The following is a 22079-nucleotide window of genomic DNA, read 5'->3' on the forward strand; positions in this document are numbered from 1 at the left end:
TATTGAAACATGAAGCTATAATAAAAGTCCTTCACATTTTGTTTATCCCTTAACTTATCCTGTCACTTGCCAGCCTGGGTGCTATGGTAGTGTAGTGGTTAGCAGAAAGCTATTACAACTTGGAGAGTGAGAGTTTAATTCTGGCCCCGTTTGTAGGGAGATTGTACGTTTTCTCTGTGACCGCGTAGGTTTCCTCTGCTGTGGTTTCTTCCACAATCCAAAGACCTGCTGGTTGGTAGGTTAATGGTCATTGTAAATGGTCTGTGATTTGGCTAGTGTTAAATGAGTGGCACAGCTCACTGGGCTGCAAGGGCCTGTTCCCACGCCGTATCTATAAATAAATTTCTATATGTAAAATGTTTCTAACTGTAGGTTTTTTTGCCCTTTGGAGATGATCCCTTAATTATGGCTTTTTCCTGTCAAGAAATGCCATAGCTATTACAACTTGGCCTGTAACATTTGGAAAAATGCTCGATTTGCACTTTATAAATGGTGTTAACGTCAACACTTCAGTAACATTTAGTATTGTATAATTTGGCTGCCTATTTAAAGACTGAATCTAGTGTGCCTTTGTCCTGCAATCCTGATTTTTGTACCGTTTATATTGGCAGCTGCAACAAAACTCGTATTCCCAAAACAATTCTTGTATTAGAACTAAAATTTTAGGTTTGCTTTGACTTGGTAACAAGGAAAATTCTGGTGTATAATCCAGAGTGATGTACTTTCGGTGAAAATTTCGACTGGTGGTGGCTGGCAATGCTTAAGTATATTTTGATACTGTCAGATGTCATTGATCAGTTTAAAGTGTTGGTTACAGTTTGGATTGATTTAATGTCACAACTATGACCACAATGACTTTTGCATATCGTGCTTTGGGATTAAAGATTGTTCCTGCACTTTGGCTGTGGGGAAATTATTCAGCTTTGAATTCAAGGGTGTGTGTTCACAAATGCATCCTTTGTCCCCCACTTAACATTTGACTCTAGCTGAACTGCATTTTGAATGCTTGTGTTTCCAGATGAGTATCCTTTACTAAAACATGGTTGCTGAATAGTAATAATTTTCCTTATTTTGTCATGTTTTTCTAAATTTGTGTTAATTGGGTATGTGGCATTAGTCAGCTGCATTTTTAAATGAGTCATCACTCTGATTTCTCAGAGAAAAGGGAGCCTTCACATCAGATAACTATTTTTGAAACTGAGCTCTTCAATGGTAGCAAATGTGAAAGTAATGGTATAAACTATTTATTTTAAGATTGCAGTGTAGTTTTACAAGTTCTGATACTTAGATTGAACAAGGATAAGGGGTAAAACTATTGTTTGCAGTGCTCTATTTACAAACACTTCAAAGTAATGAGTCAGTTTGAGTATGCAAGCAGTTCAGTGTGGGTATGTTCTGATGCTATTATGCACTGAGTTTTGAAGCCAAGTTTTTTTTATCCAAGAGATGCAAAATGCCTCTATTTGCATAAGGGGCAATCAAGTTATTTAATGTGATCTATATAGTATGACATTTTTCCATTTTCTTTCCCCTAAAGACTACAACAACTGGGCAAGTAAGGCAGCACCCATAGAGTGAATGCCATTGTTCTGATGAAGGGGCATTGACATTCTCTCCATGTTGCCTGACCAATTGAGTTCTTCAATCTTTTCCTTTTTTTATTTGAAATCCATGGTGTCCTTCAAGTAGATGTCCTTGCTGATTTAACTTCATAGCTAAATGTTAGGCCCGTACCCCATTTTATCTCTCAATGGTCTATTAATGATAATTCTTGCATTATTTTGTTTTGCTAACTGAATCAGCTGATAATTGGTTCAAGCGGTATTTTGTCATGATGCTTTTGTTAATTGGAAGGGCTTCATTGGTATAACTAGGCTTGTGAGAATGGATGCTGTAATACTTGCTGACAGGTTGAGGATGATAGATGTAGTATTTTCATGCTTTTTTATATAAACAAGGCACCATTCTTTTGTCTGAACCAAAGGCTGAAGCTTTTAAGGGGAGGGAAAGGCTGAATTTTCTTTTGATTGAATAATGATGCTTGTCAGTTTTGGCTTCTAGTTACCTTTTATCCATAGCCTCATTTGATTTTGGGAGTGTCCTTGTAGAATGTTATATGGAAGAATGTTTTAAATTTGCTTCAGATTGTTGATTTGAACCATTTGTGATCAGGGACAGTTGATGTTATCTGACAAAAGTCACAGCATTTCTAGCATAGGCATAATGTGCTAGCAAATTGGATTGTTGAAGTACTACTTATCTATGTAAGATGAGATGTTAATTTTGATGGAGTTATTTAGTTTGAAGTTTGGGTCAAAGCTATACTTAAAAGATATTGGTTTTGCCACTTGATTGGTTTCCTTACAACTTATTATATAAAGTACTATTTACCATACATGACTACCTTTTGTGTACCTGTGATTATATACATTTCAAGTTAAGGTTATTAAAATTGTTAACGTGCTCTGCATTTTGTGTGTCACAGGTTTCAGAGTGAATGACCTAATACACTTCTCGACCTTTTAAATGGAGTTTGTGCATTACACACATCTTTGTGATTACTGAAGCTGCAAAAACATTGCAGTAAAGCAGTTTTAGTAGCTTTGGATTTAAAGAAAAATTTAAAAAAATAAATAAATTGGCTCATAGACATTTACTTTAACTCGGGGAACTTTCACCTAAAAGCTAAGTGGCAGGTACACTTGACTAGCTCTTCAAACCATTAAAGGATTGCACTTGAGAACTAAGACATGAAATTGACTCAAATCTTACACCAAAGGTTTTTGTAAACACTTTATGATGGAAGATTTTTGAATAACTGAGTTGTGCATTCAATAATGAACCTGGATATGTCATTATTGGTCAATACTTAGAATCAAGATAAAGCCTTTTTTCTCAACTTGTAACTGGCATGAGGAAAGCATCATTTCTTCAATTTTTTCCTCTGCAGCGGTGGTGACCGTGGTGGCTTCAATAATTTTGGTGGTAAGTGGAGAGTATTGGAACTATTTCAGTGAATTTCTGACATTTGTGCCATTAAGCCACCATTTCCACATCTTGCAGTATTGGAGCATTTAGCATTATTTTCTGAGTGTATGCAACCTGGAAACTTCGAGTTGGTAAGGTGCTCAGAGATGCAGTTTGTCAAGGGTGGAGGGTAGAAATGATCCTCTTGAGATTTTTTTCAAGTACAATGTTCCTATTGGTGTTCTAGAGACCTATTACTTAATTTGTATTTAGATTATTGCTTTTACCCAAAAGCACTGTGCTATTAAGCTATTTTGAAAATTGCCAATTATGATCTCTAGAAAAGTTGTGTTTGGGCAGATTAAAATAACACGCTTGAGGAATCCCTTTTATCATTTTTTCTTGGACTTGTGGGTCTTAACTGAAATGACTTGGGTTTTACTGCTATTTGGTGTGTGCAGAGGTTACTTGTGCAAACTGAGGCATTGACAACTGAGCTGGCTGAGTGACATTATCCAAACTAGTGTTATCCATTTTCCTTAACAGGCTTTTCTGTAACAATTAATGTGCAACACATCACCTGCAGCGTGACTGGTGTCAGAGACAGGAATGGGAAAATAATTTCCATTATATAAAAAAAATTTTCATAAGTTGTGTTCTGAGAATACATGTTTAAAACTGAACCTATGCCTAGAGTAAATTCAACCTAGAATTAATAGTACCATTGGATGATGCACTGTTTGGCACTTTGATCAATGTTTGAAAATGTTTTTCTGTAAATTGTTGAATGGGCAAATCATGTTTGCATGTAAACTGTGTAACCTAATTGTGTTAGGTTATAAAATGTTTGGTTTTAACACCTCTGCAAAATGATGCAATCAATGACCTTCATGTGACCAAGCATGCAGATCAATTCTGGGCTGAAAGGTAGAAAGAGGGAGCAAATTCAGTGGTGGTTTAAGTGTACACTTAATTCTTAAAAAGTTGTTTCAAAACTTCTGTACTCCGTTATTCTACAGGCTCAAGAGATCATGGACAAGGTCCTAATCCTGGTATGCAGACTTCAATATTCTACAAATTGGTGATATTTTTACTAATGTTGCTGTAAGAAGTGAAGCAAACGACCAATATTTTATCAGTTGGATGTGTAGGATTTTAATCTAAGCCAGATCATCTTGGGGGTGGGGTGGGGTTTATTCACATGATTTAAAATTAATTTCCCAAAACTCTGCTCTCATCAGATTAATAAAATGCCTTCATAAATACTGTGGGTTATTAAATCGATGCAAGTTATATAGTTCCTGCTCTAGTTGAGTGGTCTGCAACAAGGCAATATTATACTTGCCTTCAGAAAATAGGCTACATGGTACACAAATGTCTAATCAGCCAATCACTTGGCAGCAACTCATTGCATAAAAGCATACAGACATGTTCAAGAGGTTCAGTTGTGCAGATCAAACATCAGAATGAGGAAGAAATATGATCTAAATTACTTTGCCATGTAATGATTGTTGGTGCCACAAGGAGTGGTTGGTGTATCTTAAACTGCTGATTTGGGATTTTCATGTGATTTTTTTTTGTGTGTGTGCAACAGTCTGAGTTTACAGAAAATGGTGTGATTTTTAAAAAAAAAAAATCCATTGAGCAGTTTTGTGGGCAAAAATGCCTTCTTAATAGGAGGGGTCAGAGGAGAATGGCCAGACTGGTTCAAACTGACAGGAGTGTGATAGTAATTCAAATAACCACATATCACAACAGTGGTGTGCAGAAGAGTATTTCTGAACTCGCAACAGTTAAACCTTGAAGTGGATGGACTACAGTGGATGACTCAGTGGTTACTGAGTGTAAGTTTGTTCTGAAAGTTGGCATAGATCCGAGTCAATATGCTCCTGCTAGCCTGAGTATTGCTCAGTTGCAGTTAGTTCTGGCATTCATTTGCAGAATGGATGTGGGCTCCAACAGAAATGGTTGTTTTGAGTTTGTTTATAATCTTTTAATCTGATCAATAATCTTCATCTTGTAAACTAATACCTGCAATGACCAGCAAAACATGTAAACATGTCTTTTTGTTCACAGCCTCTGATGATAACTCTGATAACAACACCATTTTTGTCCAGGGCTTGGGCGACAACGTGACAACTGAACAAGTTGCTGAGTTCTTTAAACAAATTGGTGTGATTAAGGTTTGTATGTAATGCTTGCTTTTTGCGTGCATTTTCTCAGGAACTTGTGCATTAATAATCACCCATCTTACTGGTCTATATTTTGCAGACTAATAAGAAAACTGGAAGTGCCATGATCAACCTCTATACCGATAAGGTGACAGGCAAACTGAAAGGTGAAGCAACAGTGTCTTTTGATGACCCACCATCAGCAAAAGCAGCAATTGATTGGTTTGATGGTAAGATTTTTAAAATATAAAATGAAGGGAGAATTCATTTGCTGGCAGACAAGTTCTCCAGTTAGCCATAGTGCCCACTCATTCTTGTACCAAGCTCCTGTATTCAGTTTTTGAGGACCCAGCTATAGCACAGGTCGTCTAACTATCAACAATGTCTTTGGCATACAAAAGCTTTCAAAACCAAGCACATTTACAGTGCCCTGTAAAAGTATTCAGCCCCCCACGGCTATTTTCGCATTTAACTTGTCTTGTTTTCTAAATTTAAAATGTATTGAAGTAGGATTTTTTGAGCTAATCTGCAAAACATTGTGCATCCTGTCAAATCAGAAGAAAAAAATCCAAAACCTATCAACAATTTACTGAAGATTAAAAAAGAAAATTGAATCTTTAAAAAAAAAAGTGTGTTCATCCCCTTTATAATTACTATGCTAATTTTACTCGGGTGCAATACTACATATTACCTTACCGACTCAATTTATTGATGTAGAGAATTGGAGGATCACCTGATTAAATAATCCCTCCCTCTGTTAGATTTTCAACAGACCAAAGCAAAATAGAGACAAAAAGGCATCCAAGACAAGTCAGGGAAATGATAATGGAGAAGTACAAATCTGGGAATGGTACGAGACCATCTCAAATGCACTGAATGTACCTCAGAGTTCAGTGCAGTCCACTGTGGAAAAAGTTGAAAAATATGAAACCACAGCCGTACTGTGGTCTAGGTCAGGCCTCCCCTCTAAACTTAGTCACCAGAGAAGAATGACACTTGTAAGAGAGGCTACTGTGCTGCTGCCATTCACTCTGAATGAGCTGTAGAAGTCAGGGGCTGCAACTGGATATGAAGTTCATGGCTCCACAATCAAGAAAGAAGCCATGGCTAAAAATAAAAAAAAATATCCTTGCCGGTAAAGACTTTGCAAAGCATTACTTGGATGCTGTAAAAATGTGGAAGAAGGTCTTGTGGTTGGATGAGACTGAAGTGTAACCTTTTGGTCTCAACGCTAAGCTGTAAATGTGGTGTAAATTTAATACTAAGCATTAGCCAGGCAACATAATCTTTACTGTAAACTTTGGAGGTAGCATTATTCTATGGAGATGCTTTTCAGCAGTAGTGACTGGAAATATGATCAGGATTGATGGGAAGATGATTGCTGCTAAACACATCCTGGTTTTAAAAAAAAAATAAATAAATCTAGCCTTTAGCAGAAAGCTTAATCTGGGGAGAAAGTTCGTCTTTCGGCAGGACAATGACCCGTAACACTGCCAGAGCAACGAAGAAAATTGACTGGCCCAGTCAGAGTCCTGACCTTAACCCAATCAAACATCTCTGGCAAGAGCTCAAGATTACTGTCCACTGCTGCTCCCCAACTCACCTGGTACAGCTTGAGCAATTTTGTAAGGAGGAATGGGCAAATCTTGCTCCATCAGGTGGTGCAAAGCTAATAGAGATTTGTTCAGGAAGAATACTGGCTGTGAGAGGTGGTTCAACTAAATACTGAGCAAAGGAGGATGAATGCTTTTGATCTGCTGACATTTCAGTTTTTAATTTTTACAATTTTCCCTGTTTTTTGGACTCTACTGTGGAAAAAGGAGCAAGTGATTCACAAATAAAGAAAAAATCTCAGTTAAATTGATCAAAACCACTGGCTACAATACTTGCGTGAACAAAGGGTTGGGGGCTCAATATTTTTTCAAGGCATTGTTATTTTTTAAAAATGCATTACATGAATGCATATGTCCATTCTGTTCCTACTGTAAAAATTTGAGCAGCTGGGCTTGTGACGGGTTAATCTGAAGCAGGTTCAACAGTCATATTTCCAGATTAATTTGGATTCAAAGTAAAACAGTTACTCGAAGAGCTGATGTAGTTGATAGGAAGACCTGACATGCTGTCCTCAGAGTTTGTGTTAACTTGGTTAAATCCCGCAGTTCTAATCCGATTTTTAAGCTTCATTCAGGTGGGTAATCAAGAACATCTGACTGACAGTGATAAAAATGTGTTGGTTGTCTAACTGTCATAGTGGCAAGGTGTGAAATTTAGCAAATTTGCTTATGAAGGCAAGTGGTAAAAGTAATTTTTTTTATATTGGGTAAGGGAGCATTGATGTGGAGAACTGAAGCTTGAGCTGCTCTTCAATATCAGCTGGATGTAGAACAGCTATTTTAACCACTAAAGATAGCAATTCTAGTATTGTAGTAATTTCTCAACATTGTAGTGAGTGCAATACTGCGTGGAAGTTTGAATTCATAAAGTTCTTAATGATTCAATTCTTCACCTAGCTAATACAGAGCTAAAGGAGGCACTGCAGAGTCAAATATTTTATTTATTATCAGAGAATGTATACAGTATACAACTTGATGCTTATCTTTGCAGACATCCATGAAAAACAGAAGAACCCAAAAGAGTGAATGACAGAAAAACATTAGAACCCCAGTGCCCTCTCTCTCCTCCCCTGTGCAAGCAACAGCAAGCATCAACCTTCCCCCACCCCATGCCCATTTCAGCAAAAAACAACCTCAACAGCCACAAAGCACCCAAAGAGAGACACGAACTGCAGTTCATGGTTTGTTTTCCTGACAGTTCGACATGCCACAGGTGCTCTCTTACTAATGAGGGGCAGAGGGATGTCACCCATTTTCACAGTGAAAGGGGAGACTGACCGCTGCTGTTATGGTGTTATAATCTGCCATGTAGCTTTTTATTCTGGGATTCCTGATTTAAGAATCTGCTGCAGACTCTTCTCTCTATATGTGTGTAGTTTGCGCCCCTGCCCCAGAAACGGTTGTCTGCAGGGCTGTACCCTGAAGGCGCCACCTTCCAAGACGTGTCTGGAGAATGTTGAAGAACGGTCATCCAATGAGCTTCAGGAACGGGAATTCATCTACCGTTAATTTTTCTATTTTTTTAAAAGCGGGTTGAGTGCCACTTGCAAATCAGGATCTCACTAGAACCCCAACCACCTTGAAAAGGAAAAAGAGCATTAAAGAAGAAATTAAGGTGTTTCTGCAGATGAGCTGGAAGAGGCAACCAATTGGTGCCATCATAACTCCACCTAGTGACAACCATTATAGCTTCTAAGCCTTCACAAGAAACACTTATCTGCTTGAGGTCTGGAGCAGTAATGAGTAATGATCAGTAATGGTCATATTGTAGGAATTTGCAAGCGACTTTTTAAAATCAGTTTCTATTCAGTAAATTAGAGATTATTCCATTATGTGGTTCCGAAATGATAGCATTTCTACTAATGATGGTGATCTGTTCCATTCCTGCATATATGAATTACATCAACTACATAGTTATAATATTGTAAATAGTGTACATTGCTCAGTGAGGCACAAATTTCTCTGGAACAAGTAATTTGAATGTGGGTTTTACTTTTTTTTCATGGCTCTGCTAAACTCGTGTTGCAAATTTTTCAGGAAAGGACTTCCATGGAAACATAATAAAAGTTTCATTTGCAACAAGGCGATCAGAGTTCGTGCGAGGTGGCAGAGGTGGCCGTGGAGGTATTTCTATTTGGCAAAACTGCTTTTACGAATGTTGGATAAATTTGCATATGATTGACAATGGATACTTTTTTCCCCAGGTAGCCTTATAGGTAGAGGACATGGTCGTGGTTTTCGTGGTGGAGGTGGTGGTCCGAGGGGTGACGATTGGACTTGCCCAAATCTGTAAGTTGTGTGAACTTTCAGAATTTTTTCTTGTCATATTGATTACCTGGACTAGCTTGTGAATATGACTTGAAATTGAATTGAGATGTGCTCTTATGACATCAGCTGTTGAGATCCTTTTAAATTGTGTTTCCTAGGTCATGTGGTAATGTCAATTTCTCATGGAGAAATGAATGCAACCAGTGCCGAACACCCAGAGTGGATGGTGGAGGTGGTGGTATGTATTACTGGATGAATTTGGAAATTGGGTATTTCAGTATACAAGAATTATTTTAGTCTTAAAAGTTTATCTGCTTGGAATTCATAACTGTCATGAGTGTTGCAACTGGTTTCATATTATTTAGTTATTTCAGTACTAGGTGATTTGAAAAATCCCAGATACTTTAAAAGACAGTTTTTCTTCTCTCTTCTCGTCCTCTTCCTCTCTTCTCCTCTCCCCCCCCCCCCCAGAATATCGTGGCAGAAGTGGATTCAGAGGCCGTGGGGGTAGAGGTGGAGAACATGGTTTCGGTTCTGGGAAAATGGGCGGAGGAAGGTATATGCAAATGCTTTACTTTGTTTGCTTTGTCTCCTCTTCCCCATTCGAGTCCCATGCATGGTTTAATGATATAGGTGTGTTTGTCATTTTGGAATCTACTGATTTGTTTTTCTTTCTCTCCCATGACTTTTGGTCTAAAGCTGCATGTTAATCTAGGCTTTCATTTTCATTTGTAAAGCTTGAAGGCATTTATGGGTTTTAATGAATAGCTGAACCATTCTGGGGCAGGTGCAGGAAAATGTGATCACACCTTCAGGTTCTGGAACTTGCTATTTAGCTGTATTGTAGGGGGCATCTTCAGAAAAACTAGAAATTTGAAGGCGTCTTGCCATCACCTTCAGGGATGGGCAAGAAATTTAAAGGTTTCGGTAAGTAAAGATTTCAGATTGTGGGTCTGTAGTGCAGTTCAGGTAATGCCTGGAGAGGAAGTTGATGATTCAGCAACAAATTGTATAACTCAAGTGGGCTTTGTTTTAAATTTCAGAAGTGATCACAGAATGGATCGACGCGACAGGCCTTACTGAAAGCATCTGAGCTACAAGATTTTTTTAGTGGTGCTTTACCATTGATGCAATGTAATGTACTTTTTCCACTGTGTATTTGAAGATGAAGATTAAACAATTTTTAATAATTTGCCTCTACAGTGACTTGTCTTTGACTACTCCCGATCGGTTAATAGCAACAGCATAGCTGTTCATGTAAGCAGTACACTTGTATAAAACTGGTTCATTATATTGTCATCTTGGGTAGTATTGATGCCTTTCCTGTATTGATAGATTTTTAAGCTGTGAAAATGTGACTGCATACATTCAGTTGAAGTTTAGTCTTGAGTTTTAATAATGGATACTAAACATGTTGCTTTTTCCGTTGACTTTAAATCTGCAATAAAAATGTGTGTTCAGTGGTTTGGTTTCTAATGTCCTATAGCATTGTGTGGCTATTTACTAAATTTTGCTGTTTTCATCTTGTGGTTCATCTGATTGACATAAAATGAATTATAGATGTATAGATCCTCAGTAAGACTTCAAAAGTAATTTAATAATTATTTAATAATCCTGACTTCACATTAGCTGCCATGTTCTAATTTTGTTAGCAGTTTTGTTTTTTTTCATTTGCAATGGTTATCTTGTCTGGGCAGGGATTGGCATCTGCTTTCATTTCATTACTTTTAAACATGTTTTTGAGGTTGAATTTCTTTGCCCCTTCCCCAGCTGTCCTGGTGATGCCTGATGCCCTTTGGTTGCTGTTGGAAATTTGAACTAACTCTCTGAGTACTTAAGAAAAGCAAATAGTTGACTATTTAGTACAGATTTGTTCTTTTTTGTGTGGCTTGCGTGCTTTGATTTTTTTTTTGCTGCATTTGGTTATTGAAAATGAATGACATTTAGTGCTTGCTGTGAAGAGGCAATGATGTAGCTCATTTGGGAACCCTCCGTGGCAGGCTGTGTGGTTATGGGCTTACTGTGTGGTTATTGTGCACACTGCAACTTGATTGCTTCTACTTTAGCCCAGCATTAGTTTTTGTTTATAGTTTGAGATGAAGCATAGTAACAGGCTCTTCTAACCTGTCGAGTCCACACTGCCCAATTACACCTGTGTGACCAGCTAACCTACTGAACTGTATGTCTGGAATGTGGCAGGAAACATTTTGTTGTTCTAGGTTTTTTAAAAAAAAAAAATTGTTCCTGTAGGCAGTGACTCCAAATTTGATGTATTGGCCAAATTTTATGAGAATTACTAGGTGATGCTGCATTACTCAATCGGAGGTTCTGGTTAGTATTGATAGATGGACAGTAATATCACTCATGAACGATCAAAATCTTCCTGTATCATCATCCTGTGAAAGGAAGTGTGTGGGCAAGTAGTCTTGATTTGTAGCAAGCATTTATGTTCTTTAAAATTATGCTCCCACTTAAACCGTGTTTGTGCCGGAATCACTTCTGTTTTGCTCAAGGGTTCAAAATATCTCTGGCAAAGGTTTGAAGTTATCTGTCCTTGTTACTTTAAATCTTTTAAGTCAGTGCTGCTTTCTATAGCTTTGGATGTTTGTCACCCTTGCCCTTGTTTTTGATACTGAATGATCTTGAAATAGTGCTTATGATCTTTCGAATATAGAAATTGGAAGAAGCTAGAGTTCTTCAAGAGGCCTTGTATCTTGCAGAGTTGTGACAATTGATAATACAGTTGATTGCCTAGCTACTCAGGAATTATTGAGGCCCATGAAACTAATGTTGGGACTGGATTTAGCAGATTCCTAGGGGGGTATCATTCCCTTCAATTAAGAACATCAGTTGAATTTTTTGTACAGTTTCTCATTCAAACTTCCTTTGGCAAAATTTGTGGTGTTACTAGTCATGAATCCCATTGACAAACTAGCAAAATCTTGGATATCAAAGTTGCTGGTGAACGCAGCAGGCCGGGCAGCATCTCTAGGAAGAGGTACAGTCGACGTTTCGGGCTGAGACCCTTCGTCAGGACTAACTGAAGGAAGAGCTAGTAAGAGATTTGAGAGGGGGAGGGGGAGATCCAAAATGATAGGAGAAGACAGGAGGGGGAGGGATGGAGCCAAGAGCTGGACAGGTGATTGGCAAAAGGGATATGAGAGGATCATGGGACAGGAGGCCCAGGGAGAAGGAAAAGGGGGAGGGGGGAAAACCCAGAGGATGAGCAGAGGATGAACACCTATGCTGTGTCCACCAGAGAAAGCAGGATCTCCCAGTGGCCACACATTTTAATTCCACGTCCCATTCCCATTCTGGTATGTCTATCCACAGCCTCCTCTATTGTAAAGTTAAAGCCACACTCAGGTTGGAGGAACAACACCTTGTATTCCGTCTGGGTGGCCTCCAACCTGATGGCATGAGCATTGACTTCTCTAACTTCCTCTAATGCCCCACCTCCCCCTCGTACCCCATCCATTATTTATTTATATACACACATTCTTTCTCTCTCCTTTTTCTCCCTCTGTCCCTCTGACTATACCCCTTCCCCATCCTATGGGTTTCCCCCCCTCCCCCTTTTCCTTCTCCCTGGCCCTCCTGTTCCATGATCCTGTCATATCCCTTTTGCCAATCACCTGTCCAGCTCTTGGCTCCATCCCTCCCTCTCCTGTCTTCTCCTATCATTTTGGATCTCCCCCTCCCCCTTCCACTCCCACTTTCAAATCCCTTACTCACTCTTCCTTCAGTTAGTCATGACGAAGGGTCTCGGCCCAAAACGTCGACTGTACCTTTTCCTAGAGATGCTGCCTGGCCTGCTGTGTTCACCAGCAACTTTGTGTGTTGCTTGAATTTCCAGCATCTGCAGAATTCCTTGTGTTTGCATTTTTAAAATCTTGGGATAGATCGCTTTGTTTTGTCTGCTGTAATGAATGGTCAATCAAAATCTAGCTGACAGCACTAGCATTTTTATAATGCTATTCAGATAACCAATTGCTTTGAGTGGTGTGTGACTGATTATTTTAGCATAATCAATGATATTTTAGCAAATGAATCTTCCTGTTCTTAGCTGGATCAGGTATTAACCTCTCCTGCATCCCAATACCTTCTAGGGGGAATTCCAGATTACAAGTCTAGGAGACCCTATGCGATTTTTTTTTCCCCCGCTTTTTTTTAAGGAGGCACAGGAAGGGCAGACTTATTAATATTTGACCACCTCACTTACTCTTGTTTAAAAGAAACTAACATTAAAAATGAGGGTAGCTTTATTTACACATGTGTGGAATGGGCTGTCGGCGACGGTGGTGAAGGTGGATATGGTAGGGTGTTTTGTGACTCCTGGATAGGTACATGGAGCTTAGGAAAAGAGGGCTATGGTTAACCTAGATGATTTCTAGGGGCATGTTCAGCATGGCATCGTGGACCGAAGGGGCTGTAATGTGATGTAGGTTTTCCAGGTTTCTATGTTTAAATCAAAACAGTATAAAGTCATTATAACAGTATAACAGTCATTTGTGTCATTGACCAGTACAGTCCGAGGAAGTGCTGGAAGCAGTTTGCAAGTGTCAGCATGTTTCTAGTGCCAGCATAGTATACCAACAACCTATATGTCCTTGGAGTGTGGAAGGAAACTGGAGTGTGTGGAGGAAACCCACGTGGTCATGGGGAGAACATACAGACTGCTTATAAACAGCGGCAGGAATTAAGCCCCCATTGCTGGTGCTGTATGGGTCCTGCTAAAAGCTATGCAACTGCGCTGCACCTTAGTTGAGCAATAGAGGCTTTTTAAAACTGGAAAATCGCTGCTTTTTTTTTCTATGGGCAAGCCATTTGAGTCCAGAAGGAAAGATGAGACTTCCATGCACCCCTGAATACTGAATGGAGGTGGTGGACTGTGCCTTTGTAGAATTCCATCAAAGCGAAGAAAGTAATAGTGGTAACAAATGCCCTACCCCCCCCCCAACCGCAAGCTGCTTTTTAAATTAAGTTGAATGCTGTCCATCCTAATCGTGATAATTTATAATTACCAATTAACTTACCAAGCAGTATGTCTTTGGAATGTGGGAGGAAACTGGCGTAGCCAGAGGAAATCCACACAGTCACTGGGAGAACATGCGAAGTCCTTGCAGACAGTGGTGGGAATTGAACTTGGATCGCTGTAAAGTGCTGTGCTATATCTGTACTGATTACCAGAAAGAATTCAGTCCTTCACGAGACCATTGTCTGTTAAAGATGAAGAGAAACAATCGATGGAGTGAGGCTACAGGAAGAAGCTATGGTGATCTGTTATTACCAAGTTTGTTGGTGTTATGAAAAGATAAAGTTACACACTGGGTCTTGTAATGGAGCATAATCAGTATTGGTGCTTCTAGAGGTGAGATGCACTCTCAGAAGAGAAAATCCATTAACCCTCTTAACCCTATTCACACGTATGCAGTTATCCTCATACAAGTGTATTATCCTTTTTTGCCATTAGGCTATACTACAGTAAACAATTCATATACCAACTGTCATATGGGAAAACTACGGACAGTGCTCAGCTCTGACTTTTGCACTGTGTAGATGGAAGCATTTACATGTATAAAATAATGTCAATAGGTGAAGCAAATAGATTGAAGATTTGTATAATGTCACTTCCTGTACTCAAGTGTAAAAGAATGAAATAATTGTTACTCCAGCTCTGCAGCACAAAAAAACAAGATAAAGAATACAATAAATAAGCTAGTATGTGTGTGTGTGTATATATATATATATATATATATTGATTGTATGTCTATAAAGTGATGCAAGGCTGCACATAAGGTGACCTGCAGTAAATAAAGCAATGGTGGGGTTGTGGGTGGAGGTGTTGAACAGCCTTACTGCTTGGGGGAAGTAACTTTTTTGAGTCTGGTGGGCCTAATGTGGATGATACCGAGCCTCCTTGACGGGATTGGTACAAACAGTCCATGAGCAGGATCAGTGGGATCCTTCGTGATATTACTGGCCCTTTTTCAGCACCTTTCTGTATGTATGTCCTTGATGTTGGGAGGTAGGAGTCAGTGCTGCATTGGGCAGTTTTGACCACCTATTGTAGAGCCTTCCTGTCTGCCACTGTGCAGTTTCTGAGCTTTCTCGAGTCTGTAGGATTTGTTCTGTGCCCATGAGTGGTTGTGTATGATGTGTACTCCCAGGATTTTGAAACTGCTGTCTCGCTGACGTAATAGTGAGTGGTACAAGTTCTTCTGAATTCGATAACTATTTCCTTTATTATTCACATTAAGGAAGAGGTTATTTGCCTGGAACCAAGAGCTCTTCCACTTCCTCTCATCGTTGCTGATGAGCCCTACCACTGAAGTATTAGCGGCGAACTTGATGTGATTGCTCGGGTATTTGACCTGTAAGTCATGTGTGAGCATATTGTATGCAAGTGGCTCAGCACAGAGTCCGGGGGAAGGTTTCCAGCGCTTGTGGTGAGGATCGGGAGGGAGGAGTAGTTGTGGATCCTGGCTGAGGTCGGTTCGGTAGGAAGTCTGACATCTAGTTGCATGCCTCGAAGCCTGCATAAGAGTTGTTTAGAGCGATCCGTACAGTCTATGCTGTTTTTCCTCGCGTAGTTGGTGATGTCCTTGATGCCCTGGCATATCCGCTGGGGCTCGTTATCGGACAGGTGTTCCTGCTTTTTTTTGTGTGTGTGTGTTTTCAGAGTTGTTCCATCACTGGACTTGAAGGCAGCATCTCGGGCTTCTGGTAGGGAGCGCACTTCATCGTTCAGCCAGGGCTTCCTGAGGTACCAAAGTCGCCTACACATTGACCGCCACAGGCCTCGAGGAATGTGCCAAAGTGTTGCAAATACATGTCAATGCGCGCTGGTGTGAGACCGTAATACGGTATTTCTGCCGTGTGGAAATTTGGAGCCATTGTGAGTGTTTGGAGGAAACGATGAAGGGACAGACACATTAATATGCAATGGTCATCATGTCACGGTGGCTGCAGAAACTTGATCATAATGTTACGATGAATAAAGAACACGAAAAGGTGGAAGTCAACTGTATCTCGGCCGTTCAACATTCGATAGGTTTCAAAAATTTTGCCGCCCTCCAAATTCCAGCGAGTAAAAACCAGAGCTTCTCATTCCCGCAGTCATTCTCGTGAACCTCCTCTGAACCCTCTCCAATGTCAGCACATCCTTCCTTAAACAAGGCGCACAAAATTGCTCACAATACTACAAGTGTTTCACTAATAATACCTTATTAAGCTTGAGAATTACGTACTTGATGTTTATTCTAGTTCTCGCGAAATGAATATTAACATTGCATATCCCTTCCTCATCATCGACTCGACCTGCAAATTAATTTCCAGGAAATGCTGCACGAGGACTCCCAAGTCCCTTTGCTGTAGAATTTTTGAACTGTCTCCCCGTTTTATTCCTTCTACCAAACTGCATGATCGTACACCTCCCAATACTATTCCATTTGCGTACTCTAATTTGTGCAAGTCCTGCTGCAGCCTTGCTTCCTCTATACTACCTGTCCCTCCACCTATCTTCGTATCGTCCACAAATTTGGCCACAGAGCCTAGAGGAATCTGACAAAGGGTGGTAAAGGTGGGGCGGGGGGGGGGGTGTTGGGCAAATGAGAAGTGGTGAGAGGGGAGCCAGTATGGAAAATAGAGAAGTGGAGGTGGTGGGCGAGGTGAAATTAAGGGATGTTAAAGAATCGGTGTTCATGCTATCAGGTTAGAGACTACCAAAACGGAATATGAGGTACTGCGCCTCGGACCTGAGTATAGCCTCATCGTGCCACTAGAAGAGACCGTAAACCGACATGTCGGAATGGAAATGGGAAGTCTAATTGAAATCAGTGGCTACCAGGAAATCCCCACCTTTTGGGCCAGCAGCGAGGACAGTGAGGAGAGACGAGTAGACAAGGGAATAACGTGTCAGCGAACCCTACGGAAAGTAGGATGGGGTTGAAAGAAGGATTTGGAAGTCTTTTTATCCAGATATGTTAACATTTAGGTATAAACTCCCGAGTTAGACCCCAGCCGAAACCCTGCGAAATTCTGGCGTGATAAGAATTAAATTACGCGGCAAGATTACGTGAACTAGGGCGTACTTCCCAGACTCCGGAATATTGCGGGATGAGACACGTTACTGAGGGAACCTGGCTGGACGGGAAGTAACTCCACTCCTGCTTTTGAAGATCAAGAAGTGTGGAGGTCAGTCCGGTCTTAAAGAAGTGAAATTCTACACGTAGAACGTGGTGAAACTGTGAGACTAAATGATGGCTTCAAATCTGTACCCGGGACTTTTGTTTACCACAAGACATTCAAGAATATGACAGAAATGAGGAGTTCTGTACGCAATTTATACAGATATCATTTGAAGGGCTTTACAGATTCGGGGAGATTAAATGATTCATTTTTAATGTTATAGATGAGTTTATCGTTTCGCCAACACAAATCTTAAGATGCGTCAGCTTTGTGCCTTGTACCAGCGATCCATACGAGTAGCAGCCTGCCGTTCGCGCCACACGCACCAAACACTGAGCCATTGCCCTTTTAAGTGCAATCTGGGCGGGTACTCGCGATCCCCGTTAGCCGGCGGGCTGATGGGTGGCGCTAATAACTGCTGTTGGTTCATATTTGTTTCCTTATTACAGTTTTCCCGCAGCCAAACACAGCCCTGTTATTCCGAAGGCTCTCAGTCACTCCCCGAGTCAGTAAAAAGGAAAGGCTGGATACCAGGTGACCGCAAAGAGTGTGGATGTCCAGAAGGCGTTTCTGTTGCTGTTCTTTCCCGTGGAAATGCCTGCAGTGTCATCCCCTGAACTAAATTGTCTGGAGATAAATCGACTCCTTTGATTTCACAGGATGAGTCCGAATACTTCGCTCCAGGGTTTCCCAACTCTGGAACTAGTTGGCATTATTTATTTGTTGTTTACCTCTGCCCGGTGTGTGCCCGTGGTCCACAAACTCCACACCGATCTGGACAGCAAAGGTCAACTAAAATCAACTGTGGTACGTACTCTCTCACCAAGCCGAAAACTGTAAATCTGTTTCAAGTTATTTTTAAAATCGCTGCCGCTGTTAATGCTAAGAATTCACTACTGTGCATGTTGCTCTTGGGAGGGGAGTGGAATAAGCAGTTTTCTTGGTTATCAGCGCGGAAACAACCCTCGGTAGAGATTTCGGGTTCTGTCCCAGTGCAAGAGCTCCTTGCGAGCTGTTTTGGTCAGTAACACTTTACCACTTCATCGGAATCGGCCGCAGAAATGATCGTAACGCTCTCTTTGTGCTAATTCAGTCTGATTCTTTTCAATCTATTAAGAAATCCAAATTATTTGGTGATGCATATACGCTTGCTTCCATAATGTCAGTGGAGATCAGTTCATTTAAGGGAGATATTAGTATCGTCGTCTAATACCTTACTTGGCAATAACCAGCCTTTGAATCCTAGCGGGTGAATTATTTATCCTTCAAGTATTGTGATGACGCTCTATCCTAGAGTATTTCAAATATCGCACTTTTTTTGTCGGTGGTGCAATGGGAACGTTCTGTTCTGTGGACACTCGCACTTGCCGTGTTGCGCACAGGGCGAGAGGAGAACAGCTGCGTAATAAGTACAGTATAGGACAATAATATTATAGAAAGCGGACGTTCGGCCCATCACACCTCTGGCCGCTCTTTGGAAGAATAATCTGATTGGTCCCACCCTGCAAATCTATTCCATTCAGTCAGTAACATCTGCCTTGCTGTGGCAGTTACTACGCTGGCGTTATTCCTCCGCCTACCGTTGGAAGTTTGCAGGTGTATGTCGCCACGCCTGTCCTGGAAGTTGCAGAAGCCCTTTCCAATCTCCAGTCAACCGGCTTGTCCTGCATATTCGGCCTATCCCCACAACACCCGGCTGGTAAGTGGCGGCCGAGACGTTGGGAGCCGGACAAGCGTCCGGGTGGAGCCTGTGAGCGACGCTGTTCTGTAACTCTAGAAGATCGGGCAGGTGGGGTTCCTACTGCCGCCCAGATTTCCACCTCTGTCTCACCTCAAGTACAAGGAGCGGGAAGAAAACTGCTCTGAGCTGTCTGAATCCACACGATTATTACAACCTTCCGCCCGGACAGTCACCGCAGACACTAAAGAAAGTCATTTGTTAGACCGGGAACACAAAAGATTCAGTCAATGATGCTAGCATACAATTTGGATGAAATGATAGGTTTTTAAATCAGTAATTTTAAACAAAATTTTGTAACCATCCTCATTTGGTTGAGCCACTGCATCTAGTATGTGTGGTCTTTTTTTCCCCCAAGAAGACAGTAAGGCCCAGAGGGAGACAACCGGGAAAACACGGCAAGGTTCAGCACTAAAACGGAGGTGGGTAGAAGCGAAACTCAAGAACTTAAAACATTCTGTTCGTTTCTCTCCCCACAACCACTCCCTGACCTGTGAGTGTTTTCCAACATTTCCTTTGGACTTTTTTTTTCAGATTTCCAGCAATTGCAGTTTTTCGATTTTCGTTTACTCTACAACTTGTACTCCGCTATACAAAAAGATACGAATTTTCTTTCTCATTTATGGTGGCAGAAAAGGATATTTACATATTCCTATGTGAACACAGTGCTCTTTCCTATCTCATTATCCCTAGGACAACCCGAAACTCCTCCCACACGTTTGGAGTGATCCGAGTGTTTTCAGCATTTCCTGTATTTGTTTTAAATAGGAACCCCGTTGGGTTTCAGGCACTCGAGTAGTTGCAGTAGCTAAGGAAACGCGGCAGGAAGCCGCCATACATGATTCCATCCCCAGCAGCGTATCAATCTTCAAAAAGAGTGTTTATCAGGAAAACCTGTGGGTTCCAGTAATTGAAGAATATTATAGGTGTAGCTCTTTAGAAACCACTTGCAACTAAAGCATCTTTCAAACCCTCAGTCCTTGTTCGTTCCCTACTTCCAGCTGAGCAACCTGCATCTACAGGGCTATGGGTTTGGCCCAGCAACACACTTATAAGGGAGATGGCGGAGACTTATACTCACGGACGGTCCTGGAGCCGTGACCCAGCGCACTCTAATCCGTTTCCCCACTCTCATTCGTTCACGAGAATGATCTGCAAAGTGAAAGCTGTGGATGAAAGCCACGCCAGTTCACGGCGACTGCAGGCGCAAAGAAAATGAATCTCACAACTGTCGTGAACGAAACTGCTCTCCTTTCCAAAAGTACATCAGTTTCCCTTCAACCCACCGAGTTCGTGCTGACTCCCAAACGTCCATTTGCACCAATCCAGTTTTATTCCCCCCATATTCCCATTAACTCATCCAGATCCCACCAGCCAGCTGCCCCAGTCGACCACTTGTCACCGACCCTCCATCTCCAATGATGAGTTTCCGTCGGCTTGGCTATACAGTACAGCACCCAGGGGGAAACGGGAGCTGATTCTCCCGTTCTCGATTGGCCATTTACCTGTCACTCGAAGCTTGGGGCGGGGACTACCTGTCACACCGAAGTCAGCTGCATGTATCAGGGCAGGTCATGGTTGGACAAGTAGCGCAGGCCTGCCCCAGGCCCAGCCCCACCTCGTGGTGTTATAGGCCTAGCTGAAGGTGGGGAATAGGCACTGGCTCCAGACCAGGTCCTCAGACCGCCCAATCTCTGGGTAAAATGGAAGGGCCAGGTGGTCACATACCACAGGCCCTTCAGCCCAACGAGTCCCTGCTGACTCTTACCTACACTTTTCCATCTTATTCCCCCATGTTCCAAATAATTTCCCTCAACCCGCAAGTCTTTGGGGATGTGAGAAGAAGCTCACACTGTCATAGGGAGATGGTGCAAACTTCACACATACAGCATTGGAGGTCAGGACTGAACCTGGGTCACTGGAGCTAGGAGAAAGCAGGTTCTGCCTCTGTTCTCCCATCTTCACTGGCCATTGCAGTTTCTCAGCTGACAGGGCAATGCTGAGCGAGTAGAAAGAAAGTGACACAAAAGACTGTAGATGCTGGAATCTGGATTGAAAAACAAAATGCTGGAGGAACTCTGGATTGGGCGGTGTCTGACCGGAGATAGACGGTCGATGTTTCAGGTCGAGCCCTTCATTTGGACTGAAGGAGTGGGTCTGACTGGTAAGTGCAAACCTCCTCAGACTGGCTGTAGTTATGTGGGACATGTGTACAGGGAAGGGAAGCCCATGGGGGTTTAGTACTTGCACCTGCTTGCACGAAGTACCCAGCTCTTACAGAGTGTTGAGTACTGAATGTAAACCTGATGAACTCACTGAGTATCTGCATTGTGAATGCAGAATCAGCTATAGAGCAGATCCTGGACCAGGAGCTGGTTGAGATGCCTTTTGCTCTGAAATTGCCTGATATTGTACAGCCACTCTTAATACAGTTAATGCACCAGACTAATACTTTCCAGTAGAAAAATAAAGATGCCAAAACAGCAAGGTGGTAAGGCAGAGTCGCTCATATTCGGTGTTTGCCTTCCGTGAAAAGAGGCCAGTCAGGATACATAGTGTGAATGTAGAAAGAAACCGATTATATACTCCTGCTATCAGAACAACTTAAGTTTGAGTTTCTCTTATTGAAGTCTTCTTGGCCTGTTCCTGTTTAATGTTAAGATCTAAATGGCTTTGGAAACACAAAAACAGTGCGCAATAAAGAAAAAGGGTGTGGGGGGGCACTCGGAGGCAAGGGGAGCAGCTGAAGGATTGCAGGCTTAATTTAAGAACTGAATTACTCAGTGCCTCATGATTGATTACATTGATCACATCATTACCTCATCTCTTGCTAACCCACTAAACCCTTAGACTTTGATCGAAGCACCTTATGGTTGTTGAAAAGCAATGTGACACCTCTGTATTTGGCAAATCATGAGAAATCTGGACTGAAGAAATTGTGTTATTTCTGAGTCTGGCCTGCATATCATTGCCATTCACTACTGTAGTATGGTGTTAGCTAGTGTGATTCCCATACTCTTGTTATACATTGACGCCATTCCTTTGAACTAGGGTAGGGGCATTCAATGGCATAAAGTTCAGATCGTGCCCTTTTTTTTGAAAGGTCTTCACCACATTTCTCTAGTCCATGAC

The 22079-nt window shown here is 41.4% G+C and overlaps 2 protein-coding genes and 1 long non-coding RNA gene across 5 annotated transcripts in view; 2 read left to right on the top strand and 1 right to left on the bottom strand.

Annotated features, from left to right (window-relative positions):
* Nucleotides 1–10727, top strand: part of LOC134336861 (TATA-binding protein-associated factor 2N-like) — a 39724-nt gene extending 28997 nt beyond the window's left edge. Inside the window, exons 8-16 of one of the 3 annotated variants that reach the window (XM_063031450.1) lie at nucleotides 2951–2985; nucleotides 3987–4019; nucleotides 5044–5150; nucleotides 5239–5368; nucleotides 8789–8875; nucleotides 8956–9040; nucleotides 9178–9257; nucleotides 9491–9575; nucleotides 10063–10506. In XM_063031450.1, the coding sequence (XP_062887520.1) occupies nucleotides 2951–2985; nucleotides 3987–4019; nucleotides 5044–5150; nucleotides 5239–5368; nucleotides 8789–8875; nucleotides 8956–9040; nucleotides 9178–9257; nucleotides 9491–9575; nucleotides 10063–10102 (682 nt within the window). In that variant the 3' untranslated portion in view covers nucleotides 10103–10506. Of the gene's footprint in view, nucleotides 1–2950; nucleotides 2986–3986; nucleotides 4020–5043; nucleotides 5151–5238; nucleotides 5369–8788; nucleotides 8876–8955; nucleotides 9041–9177; nucleotides 9258–9490; nucleotides 9576–10062 lie in introns of all 3 variants that reach the window. The other 2 variants (XM_063031452.1, XM_063031451.1) reach the window with 2 other exon arrangements.
* On the bottom strand, nucleotides 5380–20342 carry LOC134336862 (uncharacterized). Its single transcript, XR_010015896.1, has 3 exons — nucleotides 20029–20342; nucleotides 14056–14239; nucleotides 5380–8329 (listed from the first exon to the last, which is right to left on the bottom strand). It is a non-coding gene; the product is annotated as an uncharacterized LOC134336862 (long non-coding RNA).
* mmp28 (matrix metallopeptidase 28) overlaps nucleotides 17500–22079 on the top strand; it is a 105674-nt gene continuing 101094 nt past the window's right edge. The window contains exon 1 of the mRNA XM_063031449.1: nucleotides 17500–18016. Within this exon, the coding sequence (XP_062887519.1) occupies nucleotides 17870–18016 (147 nt within the window). The 5' untranslated portion in view covers nucleotides 17500–17869. The remainder of the gene's footprint in view (nucleotides 18017–22079) is intronic.

The sequence above is a fragment of the Mobula hypostoma genome, chromosome 23 (assembly GCF_963921235.1).
Source record: "Mobula hypostoma chromosome 23, sMobHyp1.1, whole genome shotgun sequence".
Taxonomy (NCBI): Eukaryota; Metazoa; Chordata; class Chondrichthyes; order Myliobatiformes; family Myliobatidae; genus Mobula; species Mobula hypostoma.